Below are 18,559 nucleotides of genomic sequence, written 5' to 3'. Positions count from 1 at the left end.
CAGTGGATGGCTTCCACTCAAGTCCCATTTGTTAATAAAGCAATTACAGGCTTTTTGCTTTCGACCGATTTCCAGTGTTTCCTGCACAGACGGACTAACTGGAAAGTGGAGGTTTCTCACTCCGTCTCCAGGATGCAGATCCAGAGTGCTGCCAAAGGGATTCTCAGTGTGCTGTAGATAATCACAGAGAGCAACGATGATGGGTTGTATTCAAGTTTTTGTTGGGATGGGCTCCATATCTTGGGTTTCTTTCAGAAGCCTTAATTCCCTGTATGTATGTCACCCGCTCTCAGATTAGACTTGCATGACTGATTGCTTTAATACATGATATTTGTAATAATTTTATTAGATGAGAATCTGATCTAGAAGAAAACCGTAATACCCTCCAGCTCTGAGTTTCTGTTTTTTTTCTTCTTCCATGCTGCTAAATTTCATTATAAGCTCAAATCCTTGTTATTGCCAACATATCGCTGCTGCTTTTTTTTTTTTTACAAATATGCATGTTGGATATTGTACTGTCATCACATCTAAAATCTCACTGTATTCTTTCTTTTGCAATATTTCCATAGCTCCACAAACATCCAAACTCAAAAGTTAAAAACATTATAATAAAAAATCTTTCAAAACCAAATAAAACCTTTTCCTCTGTGACCGACTTGTATTGAATCAGAAAATATATTTTGTCCCTGAAGTTCAATACATGAATAATGCTGCAGATATGACCTGTCATCTTTATTTCTCTTGTCTGAATCTACAAGATTTGAAAGGTAACCGTCCTGTTGTCCCAAGTTTTCGCATGCACACCCTCTCTTTTCACACTCTTCCATTTCTGCTCGAGCTACTAAGTGTGTCACAAATGTGGGTCACTTGCCTTTCTTCCCCAACTGAAGTCAATTCAATTTTGCGATATGAAGGTATCACATTTAAACAGCTTGGAGGTGCTCTGGGGCAAGACGAGGATCGCAGGAGTCTGCCGTTCTTCAAATACCAGCTTTTTCTCTGAGCGCCTCACTCCGGAGAGCTCATGGAGAGAGCAGCAACGCCTGGCCCTTCAGAGACGAGCGCCGAGAAGTTCTGTTTTCAAGCAGCACAAGCTGAAGTCTTTCAGGCGTGTTTTCTCCTCGGTCCGACCTCCTGTTTCTCTGCCCGTGATTATTGCCTCTTGCATCTGTGGCTTGCCTCTATTATTTGCATCAAACAGCATTAGGACCCGCTGACCAACACGCATAATTGCCTGTGGTTTGGAAGGAGGATAAAAAGCCACTTGGCTTCTGAGGAGCGGCGGGCCGAAAATACAGCCTGGCCAGCGCGTCTGCATGGCTGATAGCTCGCGCTAATTTGCTGCGCTAATATGTTTTGTTCATTAAGGAGTTCTGTTATTGCTGTTGTCACACAGTCCCACTGAAGACAGTTTTATTGACCTGTGGGTTAAAACAGCATTCGCTCTTTTGGAAAGATGCTGCTGGGGTCATCTCACTGATACGGAGACAGATGCAGTTAAAAAGTGTGTAAAGACACTGGTAGTAAGCCCATTTAATGAGAACTAATTCTTAAGGTTGTATTGGCAACTGGAAAACAAAAATAGTGGGGATGTTTTTATTTGCCTGCATAAAAATAGTTTGGGGTCTGCTTAATCATGTTATTTCCATCTGCTCAGACCCACAGGCCGGGTTTGAGTTAATTGGTAACATAGTATAGCCAGATAAGTATCAAGAATTTGCAGTGCTTATCTGTTCTGAATATATTTGAATTAATATACACACGTGTTTCCAATGTTCTACACCTCAGCTATACTGTTTCAGGTCATACTAGCATGACTGAAGGGAGCCAGTGCTAACCATTTGGCTCCGAATATTGAATTGATATTGATACAAATCAAATTTTGACTGAAGTTTGTTCACTGCTTTGGTTTTTCGTCAAAACTAAACATTTTGAACTCATGGAGATCCTATCAGCATCAGTTATGTATGTATTCTAACATACTAACCTGAGGTTATTTATATAGAATACAGGCCTATAAGTGACAGCTTTGTTCTAATGGCTTTAGCTTAAGAGAGAAACTACAGCCCGAGCGTGTTGAAGGAAGGATCTGAGAGAAGTGACATACAGTACATGAGCCTGTAGAAGGAAAAAGAGAAATGCATTTCTGTCAGCAGTCCACTTTGTCCTGACTTCAAAGGGCTTGTGGTTTCCACTCAGGAGGTGTCTAAATGAGCTGATGTGAAAGATGAGAGCCAGAATTGCACTGTACGTGCCACTGGCGGTGATTCTCAAAGGACTTTATTGGAGAGCTGCAGTGCGAGCACACACAGGCGCTCTGATCACTGTCAGCATGGCGACTGGAAAACAGGAACGTGACGCGATTGAACATTTTGCTTTAGACAGTGCCTGAATAAAAATGTTCAAAAATGTCGTTTTTGTGAGTGCTGGGAACTGTTGGGAATATGAGAATATGAACATTTGCTGTAGAACAGCACGAAGAAGGTGAAGACATTGAAGGATAACCCCCCCATATAGATATGAGGGACACACACACACTTTGTGCCTGAACTACTGAAGGTTTAGAGGTGATATCACACACCTGTGCACACACACAGACGCACACACACGGAAGCAGAACTATTGAAGTGGTGCACTGAGGATTGTGTCTGACAGAGCAAAATAACACACAATATTGATTAAGCATGTTTGCCTTCATGAGTATGGAACATCCAGCGTGTTCTAGATCATGTGACATACTGGGAGGAATCTGGGCGTATAGATCTATGAACAAAACCTAGTGTGATTCACAGTGTTTGAAAACTTTTACGTTATTTATGGTTAATTTTTTATGGTTATTATATTTGTTTGATAACTTCCTCCGCCAACATGTTTAACTCCATCACTGCTTTTCATTTTGTGCTTGTGAGGGTTTTGCTTCATGCAGGATCATATTAAATCTGATTTATAATGGGAACAGGCACTAAAAGTCAGATAGCCACCTGGAGCAGGATTTAAAAATCAAATCAGCTCAAGTCTTCGCCTTACAATTAGCAAATTTATCAATGTTTTTCTTCTGCAGTGAACGTTCTTGGTTCTTATCATTTAATCATCTCAGCTCATCGTGCTTCAGGACTGTATGGTAGTATTTACGCTTCCTGAGTGTGTCACACACTCACAGACTTAGAAATGGAAGTCAGATGTTCCACTACAGCCGATAAGAGCCATCCCCAGCATTCCTCAAGGATGCCAAGCAGAAAGAGGAACGGCGTGGAGGAGGACGGACGACGGAGGATGGAGGAGGAGGGTGGGGGTGGGGGTGTTTGCATGTGCACGTCGGTGGGGCATCAGACGAAGACAAGATGTGAACCGTCACCCGTAGACACGAGAGCTGCTGGTGAGATGCGATCAGACAGGAGAAGGGCGGCGGGGACAAGTGGGAAAGAGAGTCACATGTCCAGGACAGCAGAGGTTGGGACAGACAAGAGAGGACGGGGTAAATTAGAGGAAGAAAGAGGAAGAAAGGGGAGGGAGGGGTTGCAAAAATCCAAGTATAACAAAGGCTTAGCGGCAGAGAACGATAGCAGATGATGGACAGATGAGCGAAGCGGCTTTGCTTCCTTTGTCATCCCGCTCTGTCCTGCAATCTGTCAGCCAGGAGTACACTCCCTCCAGTATCCTTCTCTACACTCCATCCGTCACTCTGTGTGTGTGTGTGTGTGCTCGTGTGTGTCCAAGATTTGATTGGTCGAGCAGCCTCTAAGGAAAATTGGTGAGTGGCTGCGGAGCCGGTCACATCACGGCACTCAGTCACCGAGTGTTCATAACGAGTGAAGACTGCAGATGCAGCTGATCGATGACGGAGACGAGTTCAACTTTTGCGTGTGTGTGTGCGTGTGTGTGTGTCTTAGACTTGAGTTGTGAATACGTGCATCACCTGACGTGCAAGAGCACAAATGCGTGCGCTGACGTAAAGAACAAAGCCTCCAGCATCCTTTATCTCAATGCTGGTTGTTTTGTGGAGCGTGCCGGCTGCTGATAGCCGCTATCAGCCGCGGCCATGCTTCTCCGCCGCTCTCCATAATTCCCCACAGCCATCCCCCTCCCTCACCCCGTCCTTCCAACCTCTCCATGTTTTTATCCTCACTCCCTCTGACCTCTAATCCACGTCCTTTCCCCATCTGTCTGACGGTGAACCCACCCGAAACCGATTGCCACAGTCATGTGACCCCCCTCCGCTAATTTATGATTTAACTCACGTTTTGATGACTCAACCCTGCATCTGTGTTTCTAGCTGTACTCCGTCGACATGCAGATTTGTGTTTGTGTGAAGGCTGAAGTGAAGCTGAAGGTGCACAATGTCTGTCCTCCCGCTTCCTCCGTGCAAATGTGATGCAAAATTATTAGCACGAAAATGCTAGCGGTGGAAGAAGGTGGCAGTGGCGGTAATTCACCGTTGCTATGCCATCTGCTTCTTCTATTACCGTTACTAATTTGGTTGCATTATGCTGCAGCGACTGGGCTGATCCTTGTTCAAAATGCTCTTAGGGGCCAAAAAAAAAGATTCAAAACCCATTCTTCTGGAACACTGATGGTGAACGAGGAGGAGGTGGAGCTGTGGCATGCACGGAGACGTGAACCACGCGGCTGCCTGACATTCTGAGCGTTCTGAGTGACTGTGTTTCTCGTAGCCTTTGCAGGTGAACCCAGCCTTCACCCACAGCCACCCAGGATGGCCTGTGGTGCCCTGCGACCACGAGTTGGATGACGTGTAATACAAGATACATGATTAGATTGAATTTTTCTTCAGAAGGGTAACACTGATTTCTCTTCCGCTCTCTTTGCCTCATTAAGGAGAAATCAGCCTCTCTAAGGTGTTTAAAAAAAGCTTGTACGTGCTGAAAGTACAATAGCTGAAGGGTTGAGCAAGTCCGGTTCAAAGCGTGTAGTTGCGATCTAACGGTGGGAAGCAGAGGCTTGAGCGGGGAGGCTGCCGAAGATGACATTTTCAAGATTATGCAAAGGTGACTCATATAAGAAAAGCATATCATATCCCAATGCATTCATGACGCTTTAGACGGCATAAGCGCGTATCAGCTGTGTTTTATTTAACCACTCTTATGACAGATCGCCAACTGCACTCTCATCTTTTAAATGTCACGGCGAAATTGGGGGCAGATAAAAGCTGAGGAGCGAATGTCGCTCAGAGATGCTTAAATGCATGCTGGCAATCACCACGGACCAAGTGTGTGTGTGTGTGTATGTGTGTGTGTGTGTGCAGGTTGTACTCAAAGCATGCCGCTCTCCCACATGGTGGCTAGTGCTATAAATGCCTGGAAGAGACGAGGCTTATGCTAATTTGAAATCACTTTTTACAGTACTACAGGGCAGAATCGATTTTACGTTTACACATCCATTAGCTTTACAGAGTTGGAGAAAAAGGAAAAAAACTGACTGCGTGGAGTTAATTCCGTTCGCATTGTAAAAAGAAATTGTCCTGTGTTGATCGGTTATGGCGAAGCATTGATTTGTTTGAAGATTTTCCTCCTGTGTTTTATGTTACGGAGGAAGACATGGGAGGGAGAGATGAAGACATAAAACAGAGCAAATGGATGAAAAACAGAGTGAATTAGGTGCTCAGTTTAAATCCACCCTCAGGCAGGCTCATGGCAATGCCAGGCTTCAATCTGGCTCAAGGCCTTTGTTTCATGACAAACCGAGTGTTCTCTCTTTTTTGCTGCCATACTTGCCTTTATATCACTTTTAATCCATGGAAATAATTAAAAATATAATAGGTCTTGTTGGGAGCGGGAGCTACTTAGCTTACTCATGGGACTTGGGGGGAAAGCACTCAAGCTCTTGATGTAAGTTCTTCAGAGGCCGCTCGCAAATGTTCATGCAAAATATATTGATTAAATTACTTTCCTTCTACACACTCTGCCCGTCTCCACTCAGCCACTTCAGGTGCGGAGGTTTGTCACTTCACCCCTGTGGGGTTGATGGAGCTGCAGTGCAGAAACCCAGGAGTGGAGCGGCAGAGTGGCTGCGACTCTCCACCAACCATCCCCCCCCCTCGCCACAGTGTGTGTTTCCAGGCATCTGAGTGCCGGTGGAGGGCCACTTACAGGGACGGGCGCTGCACCTGCACAGCTTTAGTGTGTTTTGTTCGGCAGAAGTAATAGCTCTGGTTACGACCGTGGAACCCGTTCAAGTCCAGAGTCTTTTGAGCTAATGTCGGCGGGCCTTTGAAAACACTTTCGCATTGAGATTTCCGTTCTGTAATTGATTATGCATTGAGCTCATGAAGCTGAGCTCACATAAACTGACATATTGGTTCATTTCTCTTTTGTTCATATTGCTTTTTTTGCATGCTTATGTCTGCGAGAATAGATAGAGATATCTTTTTAAATGTTTGCCAAGAGGCACCCCAGGTTTGTTAACAGTCCCGATACTAAGTGCACACACGAAATAGTGTATGCAAGAGCTCTTTGCAGTAAATGAGAAGTTTGAAGAAGTGAGGAGGCTATAGGGAAGTTCATGTTGTATTATGTCAGCAGTCCAGGCATCATAATGACATCTGACTGGTCAGCAGTGGTGACAAGTAACAAAGAATTTCTATTTCGTTTCTATACTCGTTACGCTGGTTCTGGAAATCTTTTCTCGGCATTTGAACACAAAAGTCTCTATTGTTTTTCTGACTGACAGTCGCTGCTCCTTGTGAGATCATTGTGAGAACAATTCAGGAGAACAGAGAACACATCAACAGCTGAACAGTTACAGTCATTAATAAGGAAGAGGCAGAAGTTTGAAAATTTAGTTATAAAGTTACACCACACTCTTTCAAAAATAACACTTTGGAATTTAATCCACAGCGTTTTACTAGAAGTGCCCCCTTCGTGCAGCCCAACATTCTGGGCTATTAGCAGTCAGGCTGTGCATCTTCACTGGTCTCATGATTGGATTCGATCAGATTATGATTACCCTGTCAACGATTGAATTTGATTCTGCGATGCATCACGATGCATCCTCATGTTTCTTCATTACTGCACATGACTGTCTTTTCCATTAATGACTGCAGGAAGTCAGATAAATGCGAACTCTTTTTCATTTACAAAATGACAGACAGCAAATGTATTTATGCCAAGAAAAATCTAAAATGCAATCAGTACAGTGGAGTATACTTGAATTGTGTTCTGTTGCTCACGTCTGCATCACGATGCATGGTATCCCTGATGAGCAGTAAAGCTTTTTATTGTGGTTCATTTCAGAAGCTGTACTTTCATATTTTTAATTAATTTGTGTCTGAATATGCACCGCAGTACAATGCAGAAGAAGAAATGTTTGAGTTTTTTGTTTTTCTTTTGTGTGTGTGTTGTTTAGTCCCAGTGATGTGCATGGATCACTTCACATCAGATCAATAACAATAGAACTCATGACTTTGTTGTACGTTTCCCAAAACTGACCCCAGACAGAGCAGTCCAATCCCAAAGCTCCTCCTTAATTTGGCCTCGGCTTTCTGTGCTCCTCGTCTCCGCTGCTCAGCAGAAGCCCCGATTCCCGCGGAGCTGCACATCCATTTTCAACCTCCAGGCTGTCAGGCGTGCTGTTGGTAAATGAGCAAGCTAACCTGTGGCTGTCAGTCTCCACACTTCCACTTATCCCTGCCTCTGTCTCTACCTTCCATTTGATATTTCCTTTAACCCGCCGTCCTCTTTCCCCCCCCCTCACACTGGCACACCATTATGTTTGCTGTAGGAGTAAAGCTGTGAAGGCTTGTTACTCTGAAGGGCAGCAGTGCTGTTAGTTATACAACCAGCCTGAAAAGGTTTGATCTGTAGATGCATGACTATCTCATGCAGGTCACCTTGTTGCTGTGTTTTTCTACTTAAAAGCAAGATCGATTTTGCTTTAAGTCAAACTATGCAGCAGGGACTTGTCAACACGTGGCATATTCTATATAATGCAGCGACAAAGTGGCTGCAGTGATAGATTTGACAACAAACTGACATCGATGATGGATTTCCAACCCAGTCCACACTTTCTACCTGGGATCTGATTCCTCCAGGAAGGCAGCGTGCTGCAGATGGTGCATGAACAACAGCTTGGCGGCAGAGGCAGATAAACAGAACCCCGGGCCGGCGCAGGTTAAACATGTTCATTAATTTCTGTAGTTTCTCTCCCGCTGGCCCCGCTTGCTTTCCAGACGTGCCTCGTTTCTTAATGGGCTCCGGATCCGTGCTCGCTGTTTTGATACAGGCAGACATGCCTGGAGAAGGGGAGGGAAGTGGCGGAGAGACGAATCGAGGGGGAGAGCGATAAATACAGAGATGACAAAAGTTAACAGATAAGGAACGTTTGTCATTGGAAAAAAATGAGCGAAATAAAACAGGAGGAATAATGGCTGAGCTGCCAGGGAAGAGACGAGTTAATTAACCAAGTGTGCTGTGTCTGCAATTATAAATCCAACCAAGTCGAAATTAATAAAAGTTTGCTGGCATCAGGTTTTATTTACATCTGCCCAGTGAGTAAGCCTTGGCGAAGCTGACTCCGGTCCGTGGATATTAATGGCTCCACGTCTATCACAGCTCACACGTGAGCAGCTTGCTGCAGTTTACCTTTACTTCTAATGAGTCGGCTCTGTAGGTTAGCACTTAAATTACGACGCCGAACCATTTTAGAGCTCCGCAAACTGTGCTGGGCCAGAGGGCACAAAAAAAAAAAAAAGATCCCATCAGTAAACGGCTTCCTGAAGCCCCACTGTTCCATCGGGCGCCCATGTGGAGCTCCGTCTTTCTAACTAGACTTCAAAGGCAGGCATTTCCAGACCCTATGTGGGCGTTAACCTTTGACTCAGAGGCTCCCTCTCTTCAAACACACTCAGCCTAATTGATGTTACACACACTGTAGAAGAGGAATAACTTCCCAACGAAATAGTTTGGATATCCACGTTCACCTGGAGACAAGCAACAGAGCCGTATCAAGTGCAGCAAAGGGGGATTTGTTTCATTTCAAATTCAACATCTGCGAATGTTGCTGCGAAACGTGTTCATCCCACTGTTTTCTTTCTTACCTGTAATCACATTAAACGCCCCTTTACTTTAAAAACAAAACAACAAAAAGCAATAATCCTCTCAATCGCAGCAAAACCGTAGAGGACTGTGTTCTGCAATCAATAAGGAAACTCATTTTCAAAACTATGCATAAAAAGAAAAAAAATAATCCTTGGGGTGGCCCTCCGGGGCCGGTATGTGTTTATAGATAAGGAAAAATAGCTTGGTGCAATTTTCCACCAACCCAGTGGTACTGAGATGGTCAGATAGCGGCGCTGCAGCTGGAGACTGACTCATGCCCCCATCGCTTCTTTTCTCCTCAGATAATGCTGAGTGGACACACCGTTCACTCTGGTTAATTTTCCACCTCATGTCCTGCCTGCCTCTCTCTCTCTCAAAGAGATGAGGGAGTGATAATCCAGCCTGATAAGAGACGTGGTGACTGGAGAAAGGCACCAAAGGAGGGCGGGGGGTGCACCTGTGCAACTGAATGTCTGTGCATATTCATTGCTGAACACATTAGAAGACTCTTTCATGGACAGTCTGGAAGCCGAGAACAGCAGATTGAAGGTGGAGGGAGGTGTGCTGAATGATGCACACTTCAGTTGTATTTCTTATTATTTTCAATGTTAGGTTGTATTTATACACAAAAAAAGAAGACAAGTTGAGGCTCTTGCAGCGCGTGGCGTTTCCCTCCTGCACGTCGCTTCGTGGTGTCAATATTTCAGCGGCTCCGGTTCTGAATTCTGTCCTACTTTTTTTGGCAGATTACTATGGTGTGATGTGAAATGCTGGAGCTGTGAGAAGGACGGAGGAGCTCTGACATGACTTTCCCCTCTGCTCGATGAATAATGAATCAACAATGGGGCCAAAGGTAGCTGGATAGTAATAGCGAAATGTGCTGCAGGGAGCCTTGCTTGAGGTCATGGTTTTCTCTCTCTCTCTATCTTTTTTTTTTTTTTTTTTTTTTTTTTGCTGATATTCGAAGCTTACTGACTGCAGAAGGACATGTTGTGTTTTTTTTTTACTGCCGGTTGACGTCTCAGCTGGCAGCTGGGTCCAGCTAAGCTGTGGCCAGGTGTTGAGGCTGAGCATCGTGCAGCAGAACATTCAGTATGTGTGAAGTGTTTTGCATGTCATTTCTTTTTTTTCTTTTTTTTCCCCCTTCCTGCCGGCGCTGATACCAGTGCGATGATGCATCTAAATGACATTATCTGTCTTTGCAAACAGACAGCAGTTTTGTTTTCTGGTTCCTGGCGTGCTGCGTATGTTCTGTATCATATTATTCGTAGAAATGCGTCCAATGCTATTTTTAGAACTTGTCTTTGTACTTATGAGGAGCTCATTTAGCCAGATCATTAGGCAGCATGGGAACATCGCACCTTTGTGACAATTTGGCGGTTTCGTGAAGCAGAGCAGTCATTAAGATTGCATCTGTGTACACTAAATGACTCCCATGTGACGCACGGAAAGGCGTATGTGTGTCCTTAAGCACGTGCCACTGTTTAGACACGCACTAACACACGTCGTCCGATCATCTAGAGGTGCCAGGTTTGAATGAAATGTTTCCCATCACTTTTCATCAGTGTGAAATACTTTTTAAAACATTCTTTGAAGTTTATGAATTACTTGGTGGCAGTTGACACTGATGAAGCTTTTTTTTCTCTCTCTCTCCCTTCACAGGATACAGATCTTTTGGATATTGCCTACATAAAAGATGCCAGGAATGGAAAGTGCACCAAAACGCCAAAGGTAAGCCCACAATCTGTTTGGACGCTCGACATTCATCCTGAAATGCGAAGCGACGATTTCCAGGGTCAGAGCTCGCCTGTTTTTGGGGGCAGTGATGATGATATGATTCGCGAGTGTTTATTTTTGCACAGAAATGAAAGCCATGTGTGGGTGTGAGCCTGACAATGATTCAGGCTCCATCGAGCAAAGACGCTTGTCATGAATAGGTATGAAATTGGGTCGGGTCCCTGTAATGGCGAGTATTTAACCAAAGATAACTCACATTATGAAATTCACTTTGATATTTTGCCTGATTTTTTTTTTTTTTTGTATCTGAAATTCAGTTTTGCAGTTTAATGTTGGTGAACTGAGTGTGACAGTTCAAGCACAATTAGTCATCAGAACAATTGTCTAAGTTGAGACAAACATTAATGAATATCAGTGAAATACTTTTAAATAGTTGTTCCTCTGATTGACAACACCTTTATGAGTTTTTTTTTCAGTTTATTTGGCTAAAATGCTGCAAAGAAGATGATTTAAGATGATTTTGTAATTGAATTAACATCATTAACATGAATTTTCTTTATTTCTCAAACCTTCATCGATTACTTCAACAGGATTATATACAGCGCTTTGTCCTGGCATTACAGTAATTTTTTGTTTTAACCCAAAAATATCGTTGGTATATTGTCCCAACTGGAAAATTAAGCGATATCACTGTCGGCACCTGGATGGTTTCCCAGGAAAATCCGCCTCTTCAGGATTGCAATTTTACAGCTACGTCGTTGATTGTGAGGAATGACAGAAAAATTTGGTCACACATTTTCTTTCTTTTTTTTAAAAAAATTTGGCCCAACTCTGTAGGAATTCTGCACATTTGTTCGTATTTGAAAAGCCAATTCCAGTTCTCGCTCTTTATTCCACTCTCACCCGGAGATAATTAGTGCAATAACCCGGGGTCTTGTCTAGTTTTTCATTACATGTCCATGCATAATTAGTCAGTTTGAAATAGCTTTCGGATCAAGCGATAAGATGCGATAGCGGCGGCATTCTTCACGGGTTTGACTCGGTGCGGCAGGAGGGGCGGGTGGGGGGGGGGGGGGGGGGGGGGGGGGGGGGGGGGGGGGCGCACCGCCGGGGAGTGAGTAATGACGGAAAGAGTACAATAACACAGAGAGGATTCATGCATTTCTAAACAGCTCCCAGAGTGATGCTATCCAGGGAGGAGACGCGGCCACGTGACAGGTAAGATGGTCGAAGCATTGGAAATCCATTACTGGGAGATGGAGTGGGGATGCTCTGTGGGCTTTGTAATGGGAGCACCGGTGAGACACAGTGTCTGAGGAGATGATGGGACGAGGAGGGGAGGGAAGGAAAGGGTTGATGAAGAAGAGAGACTCCGCAAAGGAGGAAAGATGAGGGCCAGGCTGGAAGAGCTGTGGAGAGGAGACAGAGACGATGTGCGGGTCAAAGGAAGATGTCAGTCGCCAGGCAGCGATAATACCAGACGCTTTAAGCGCGCTGCACTTCTCGTGACCTGCCTCCTCAGCCTCTCTCGCTCACACTTTTTGAGGACCTTGTCAAAATGATGCAGGTTTCTGAGGATCTTTGTCCTGTGAACTTCACCGTGAAAGAAACGCAAAGAGGCTGAAAATTGCTCGGTCAGAAATGGCGCGACGCGAGAAGACTCGGGCAGACACACATGAGACGAAGTCATAAAGCCTTGATGCATGGCGCGGTGTGACTGAGGACTAAAAATACGACTTAAAGACTGTCAAGGGATTTAAAATAGATTTCAATCAACCCTGGTTTAAATGGCTTACAGTAAAAATCACTGAAACGGATCAATATGAGTGATGAGTCGCGGCTCCCTGTTCTGGGTTGTGTTGGTTTATGAGAAAAGTAAAGTGAGAAAGAAATGACAGAGAGAAAGTACTTTATCCTCTCTTTATACTCCTCTAGTCATTCCACTCATAAAACTCACACTTGTAGCTCTGTCTGTCTGTCTGTCTCCCCCTCCTCAAGGACTCGCCCAAACAGCACTCACCAAGGCGAGATGAGACGCTGGACTCTTGCAGACGTCTCGGTACAAACCGTCAAAAGTGCTTTTCTTGTGCGACTCAAGAGTCTGGTCTCGTTAGACTTTTTTGAGCTTCCTCTCTGCACTCGAGCTCGAGTTTGCTCGATATGGTCTCGGATCGGAATTAGAATCCCTCGTCGAGCGTCGTTCAGATTTGAAGCACGCCGCCGTGCTCACTGGCTCGTCGTAGCGCGTGGGCAGCCCGTCTGACCTCTGATAAACCGATGCCACCCTGCCCACCGGCTGCGGCCACTCGGCGATGATTCATGCGGGTTCTCCGTGAGGACACACACACACACACACACACACACGCAGGCATTTCATCACGAGGAATGCTTTCTTTAATTTGCACATTAAGTACGAACGCGGAGACGCAAACGCTGACGAGAGCAGCGGAGCGTGACTGAAGCGACGTCCTTTGTTTATTCCCTTCTCATGTAGCTGGTGCTAATTAGCATGTGTCCACCCAGTCATCATTCAGACTGATTAGATTGGCCGCCCGTCAGCCTGACAGGAGCCAACCTTTGCTTGACTCGGAGCTCCAGAAATAAATCACACGGCCTTAGGTCGGCTGAGCGGAGCACCAGCGATCATGCGCTTCGTGCAGACACCAGGAGCGAAAGAAGCGAGCGATAACAACAGCAGCTGTTGTGTACTATTCTAATTCTGTTACTGCTACTGTTTGCTAATTGGATTTCGTTTTTTTCTTTTTTTCTTTTTGAATGTTTCTCAACATTCCCTCCTCGAATCGCTCTGAGATTGAGTATGCTGAAAGCAATTTTTCAGATTTTTCCTTCATTTTTCATGTAATTGGAAATCACCAGAAATTGAAGAGCCTGATTGTAACATGGAAGTCTAACATCTAATCAGTGATTATCCGTCTTCTGCCTGTATTCCGGTGTGCTTCAGTTAGGTTTGCGGCTGACTCTGGGTGAAGCTCAGCAGCTGGAGAGCATGCTGGGAGTTAACAGTCAGACAGCCTTGTTGCTTTGTTCTGCTTTGCTGGAGCCAGCGGTAACATTTAACTTTAATATAGTTTTCAAGCCATTTCTTCGCCCTTCTTCCTTGGCTACAGTACGCATATATCAGACGCACATCAGACGGCTCACACGTCTCGCTGACTAGCGGATGTGATGCTTGAAACTGATGAAAGCCTGTTTCTTGGCCCGGTGGATGAAAAAGAAAAAAATCATTTTAAAAACTTTGGGATGAAAGCACGGCCGTGTGCAACAAAGAATTCAAGATCCCTGAAGCAGTTCAAGTCTTTGGTATCACCTGAATGTTAAACATGTGGCTGTGAGCAACTGGAGGTAACACTGAGGTTAATCTAGTGTTCTATTCAAACAACATGCAATTGTCAACATTAAAAGCTTGAAAGAAATACTGAAAAGTGAGAGATGTTTTCTTATGTATTGGTTCTTTCATCTATCAAAGTGTGTTTGAAAAGAAAAAAACTTTCTTTTTGGGTCAACTATGAAGATGCTATTAATGCTACGTGATGCCTGCGGGCCAAAACCGGCATATAAGAGTATTCAGTATGGCGGGTCAAACCACCAAGCACATTATAAAAAGAAAACACTGATTTTTTGGACTTTAGATTGTGTGTGTTTTTTTTTTTTTGTTTTGTTTTGTTTTTTTCCCCAGACATTTCACTGTATTTTCCACCATAAGGTATTATTAAAATACGTTTTATGTTAAGAGTGTAGTTGTTTTTCGTTTTAATTTGGTTTTCATCAGGTATACTGAGCACCGCAACAAAGAAAACATTTAATTCCAGGGGTATTAACGCAGTATTTTACCGGTCCGGTCCACTCAAGATGAGATTGAGCTGTATGCTTTCCCTGAACTAAAGTGTGTTTGACATCCCTGCCCTAACTCGCTCCACCACCACCACTGTATGAAACTTGTGGGACAATTTGGCGATTTTTCAAATGAAAATGAAGCACTGTTTTTAGTTGGGTAAGGTATGAGGCGTGATTGTTGAGTGAATTCAATCAAGTGTGTCACACACACACATTTGAATGCGTCATAAATACAGCAAAAGAAATATCTTTCTGCCAATACACTTGTGGATGTATTACATCAGCTCCAGGCTGTGTAGTCTGGACTGAAAGTAGCTCACATCCTCCTCCTTCTGATCGTTGTTTACACGTGTCAAAGCCCTCGGTCACCGTTGCAGGTCCCACTGTTCCAAACCTTCCATTCATATTGTCTCTTTATTAAATCAGCAGACGAGCTTGTTCCCGCACGGTGTGTTCCCTCTCCTCAGCCACAGCCGAGCGGCTAATCGCATCTCGCAGCTCTTATGTACACTTTACGATACGGCGAACAGGTAACTTTGACTCTCTGCTCTGCCTCTTTGCGCGATGCTAAAGGGTCATGCTGCTAGACTGCCTCCATCCCTCTGCTTTCTTGAAGTGCTCCACAAAAATGTAATCACTGTCTGAACGTGCTGCTTTACAGCCGGCGTCTGACAGATAAAATTAGCCGCTTTCTCTCTGTCACTTTGACAAGCAAACAAATAAGTGTCGGGGAAGTGTCCTGCCCGTGTGGCTCAGGTCATATTATACATCTCGGAAATGGAAAAGCTTTCAGTGGGCTGTGCTGCAGACTTCATTCTCGGGTCTTTTCATTTTTCATGACAGAGTGAGACATCAAGCACAGCCACAGTGGCGCTGTGGGAGGGCAGAATGTGTAGACTGAATCCGGTCTGGTAATGCAAATACACTATCTGAACTCAGCGGGAGTCTGACGTCTTCTTCTGGCGATTGCTTTGTTTTTTGTGTGTCAAACGAGGCTTAATGATCACATCGCTAACCCCTGATGTCATGCTTGATCACGCTTACGGACTTGACTGGCTCTACACACTCCCATGTTCATACACACTAGGTTTGTTTGTTTTTTGTTTTTTTTTGGGCTGGTATTTTAGTTAAATTTCAAACACACACATACGCGCGTGCTGGCATATTTATCCGTGAAGACCTTTGGAAATGTGATAACCACCATCGACGGCGAGAGGAACAAACTGATGTCTGGAGTCTTGCCGAAGAAGAGGTCACAGAGGCGTTATCAGCTGAGAAACTCCTGGAAGTCCCACGTCAATCCAGATTAGACGAGGAAAACAAACCGAGGCGTAGAGCTGTATTTATGTCTTCTGAATTCAAAATGAGTAATGTGAGTAATGTGAGAAGAAGAACTCTGGAAATAAGATAACATAAAGTTAGTTAGCCCTATGTTTCTTATTAGCTTAACTGCTCAACTTATAGCTTGACAGCTTAATTTATAAATTTGGCTTAATGACATTTAACAGGTGTTTTAACTTTTATCGGTGCATTTCTAGTCTCCTGGACACTAAAGCAATGACATTAAAATAACAAATCACACAACTACAGATGTGTCAGAAAGAAGTGATGAATGGTTAAAAGCAGCAAAAATGTGCATACTTTCAGGAGATAAATTGAAGATTTATGAATGGGCAAATCTTCCTTATTAAACTGATGAATCACAGAACACTTTGTTAAATCGGAAATTAGATTTCTCTCTGATTTCTCGTCAGATCCCTCTTTGTTGCCACAGTGAATGAAGCCGTCATGAATTGACTGAAGCCTGCAGCAGAATCAAGGCTACAGCGTTCATTTCCTCCGGAGCTATTTGCTGCCTCCGACTGCCATTGTGATGTGAGCGGAAGTGGCCGCCGGCTCTGTTACAGTCTGAGCTCGCAGCGGAGCGAGGACTGCTGCTAAATACAGAGCAGCTTGTGTGTCCCCAGCAGCGTAACAGGATCTGGGAGAGGCCAGCAGGCCATTATCACCACCACTCTGTCTGGGCCGACAAAGTCTGCTGAAGCTCCATCTCCCACAGCAGCAAGTGCTAAACAGCTCCTTGGAGTGCACAGCGAGCTGCAGTCAGGTTCCGATCTGCCCTTTGTAATGTACTTACACGGTGCATGTTTAAAGCAGCGGTGTTACCAATGTGGTTAAGATTATCATTACAATGTATTCACATTAACTGTGAAATACAGCTCACAGTTTCTGTTCCAGGATCCGTTTTGGCACAGTGGGGTCGCGCCATATCAAATTATTTCTCTTTATTTATGTGTCTCCTCACTGCAGCTCGTGAGTGAGCATCGCTTTCAAGGCCACGTTACAAAGAACTGTAACATTATCTGGATAAAGCCAGAAACTTAACAGGAATATAAAACAAGAAGCACCAACAGCTATCTGCTGCACGAAGATTCCTGGCAATTTGTTTATCATTGCCCGTGCTCTCTGATGGGTATTGACGAAGGTCAATGTCACATTGTGAGCGCCAGCTGGAAAAATCACAGCCGTTTTGATCTATTGATGTGAAAAGTTGGCAAGGCCTCCGTCTGACCCTGCGTGCAGCTGCACTGTACACGAGCTGAGAAAGCACTGAAATGTTAGACGACTTAAGCTCCATATGTTGTGGTGTGCTGTGCTGTTACTGTACACCTTGATGTCAAAGCTAGTGTCTATTGCTGCAACATATTGACTGACAGACACTTGAGAAGCATATCTATATCTATTTGTCTATATATGTATCCCTGTATATCTATATTGTATCTATGTATTAGCCATTTAGCGGCCATTGTTGCTGTTAGTAAAAGCAAATGTGAAATGGAAACGCTTGAAAACTTCATTGTGAATGCCCTTGAACGGCGTTACTGTCAGCAACGAGGGCCGCGAACAAAAGTCTGTCACCAGTTAACAGGAGAGCCACTCAGTCCGGAACACCCAGCGTTAAAGCTCCGGAGGGTTCTGTGCTCGCTGCAGCATGCTTTGCATTTAGATGGTATCGTAGGGTTGAAAAGCTTCGGGAGGGGTATGCAAACTCTTTTTTTGCACAAATTGCACAAAAACACGCTTTTATCAAGGCTTCCATCAGGTAGGTTTTTTTCAAATTAAATTTGCCTCCCATCAGTTCTAGCTGTTAGCCCAACTCTGATGTGTGCATCAGTGTAATTGGTGTACCAGGAAGTGGTGCACAGACAAAGTTTCTGCCTTGGTCTTCACACTTTCTGCAATGAAATGTATTCGTTTTTTTTTTTTTTGCAATTGATTAATCGTAATATATATAGCTGTTTGCTATATTTCAGCCCCCAGCATCATCTTCTGCACATCCACTCAGTCTGCAGTCAAATACAAATAATAGTTGCTCCCTGCCCCTCCGCGGCGGCGGGCTGCGATGAATCCTCGCCCGCCAGCTGCAGTCAGATGGATCATAGGTAGCACATCCCACTCTCACTGACTGCAGACGAGCGCTACATCTGAACGTGTTGAAATAGTGCGTGTCAGGCTTTGGAATAGTATTAATGACTGAATCTGTAAGACTGGCAGTTGTTGAAATCGCGGCTGATGGTTTGAAATATGAGGAGGCTGAATGGAAACATGGAGAAGGACAATCAACAGTAGTGTAAAGAGTGTGTGTATGTGTGTGTCTGAAGACTCGCTGTTTGTAGCTCCAGTACTGTGATTAAACACTCAGTTGAAACCTGCTAAATGAGAGATACATATTTTACATTAATTTCAAAGCTCGAGTCATAATTAAACAGCAGGCTATGTTTCCCACTTCGAAGTGAAACGTTTTCCTTTTTTTCATTCCATCTGAGATGTCTTTGCTGAGGGGAGGCAGAACGGAATGGGAAGACTACGACACGATTAACTGAATATCACTGTGGAGAGATCTGTGTGTGTGGCAC

The 18,559-nt window shown here is 44.3% G+C and overlaps 1 protein-coding gene across 3 annotated transcripts in view; it reads left to right on the top strand.

Annotated features, from left to right (window-relative positions):
- The window catches only part of plcb1l (phospholipase C beta 1-like), a 105,643-nt gene that overhangs the window by 19,877 nt on the left and 67,207 nt on the right, over positions 1-18,559 (top strand). For all 3 annotated transcript variants that reach the window (XM_030109801.1, XM_030109802.1, XM_030109803.1), the window contains exon 3: positions 10,713-10,781. In XM_030109801.1, the coding sequence (XP_029965661.1) occupies positions 10,713-10,781 (69 nt within the window). The remainder of the gene's footprint in view (positions 1-10,712; positions 10,782-18,559) is intronic.

The sequence above is a fragment of the Salarias fasciatus genome, chromosome 15, assembly GCF_902148845.1.
Source record: "Salarias fasciatus chromosome 15, fSalaFa1.1, whole genome shotgun sequence".
NCBI classification, from domain to species: Eukaryota; Metazoa; Chordata; class Actinopteri; order Blenniiformes; family Blenniidae; genus Salarias; species Salarias fasciatus.
Note: the sequence above shows the minus strand (reverse complement) of the source record. Positions and strands in the feature narration are given on the sequence as shown.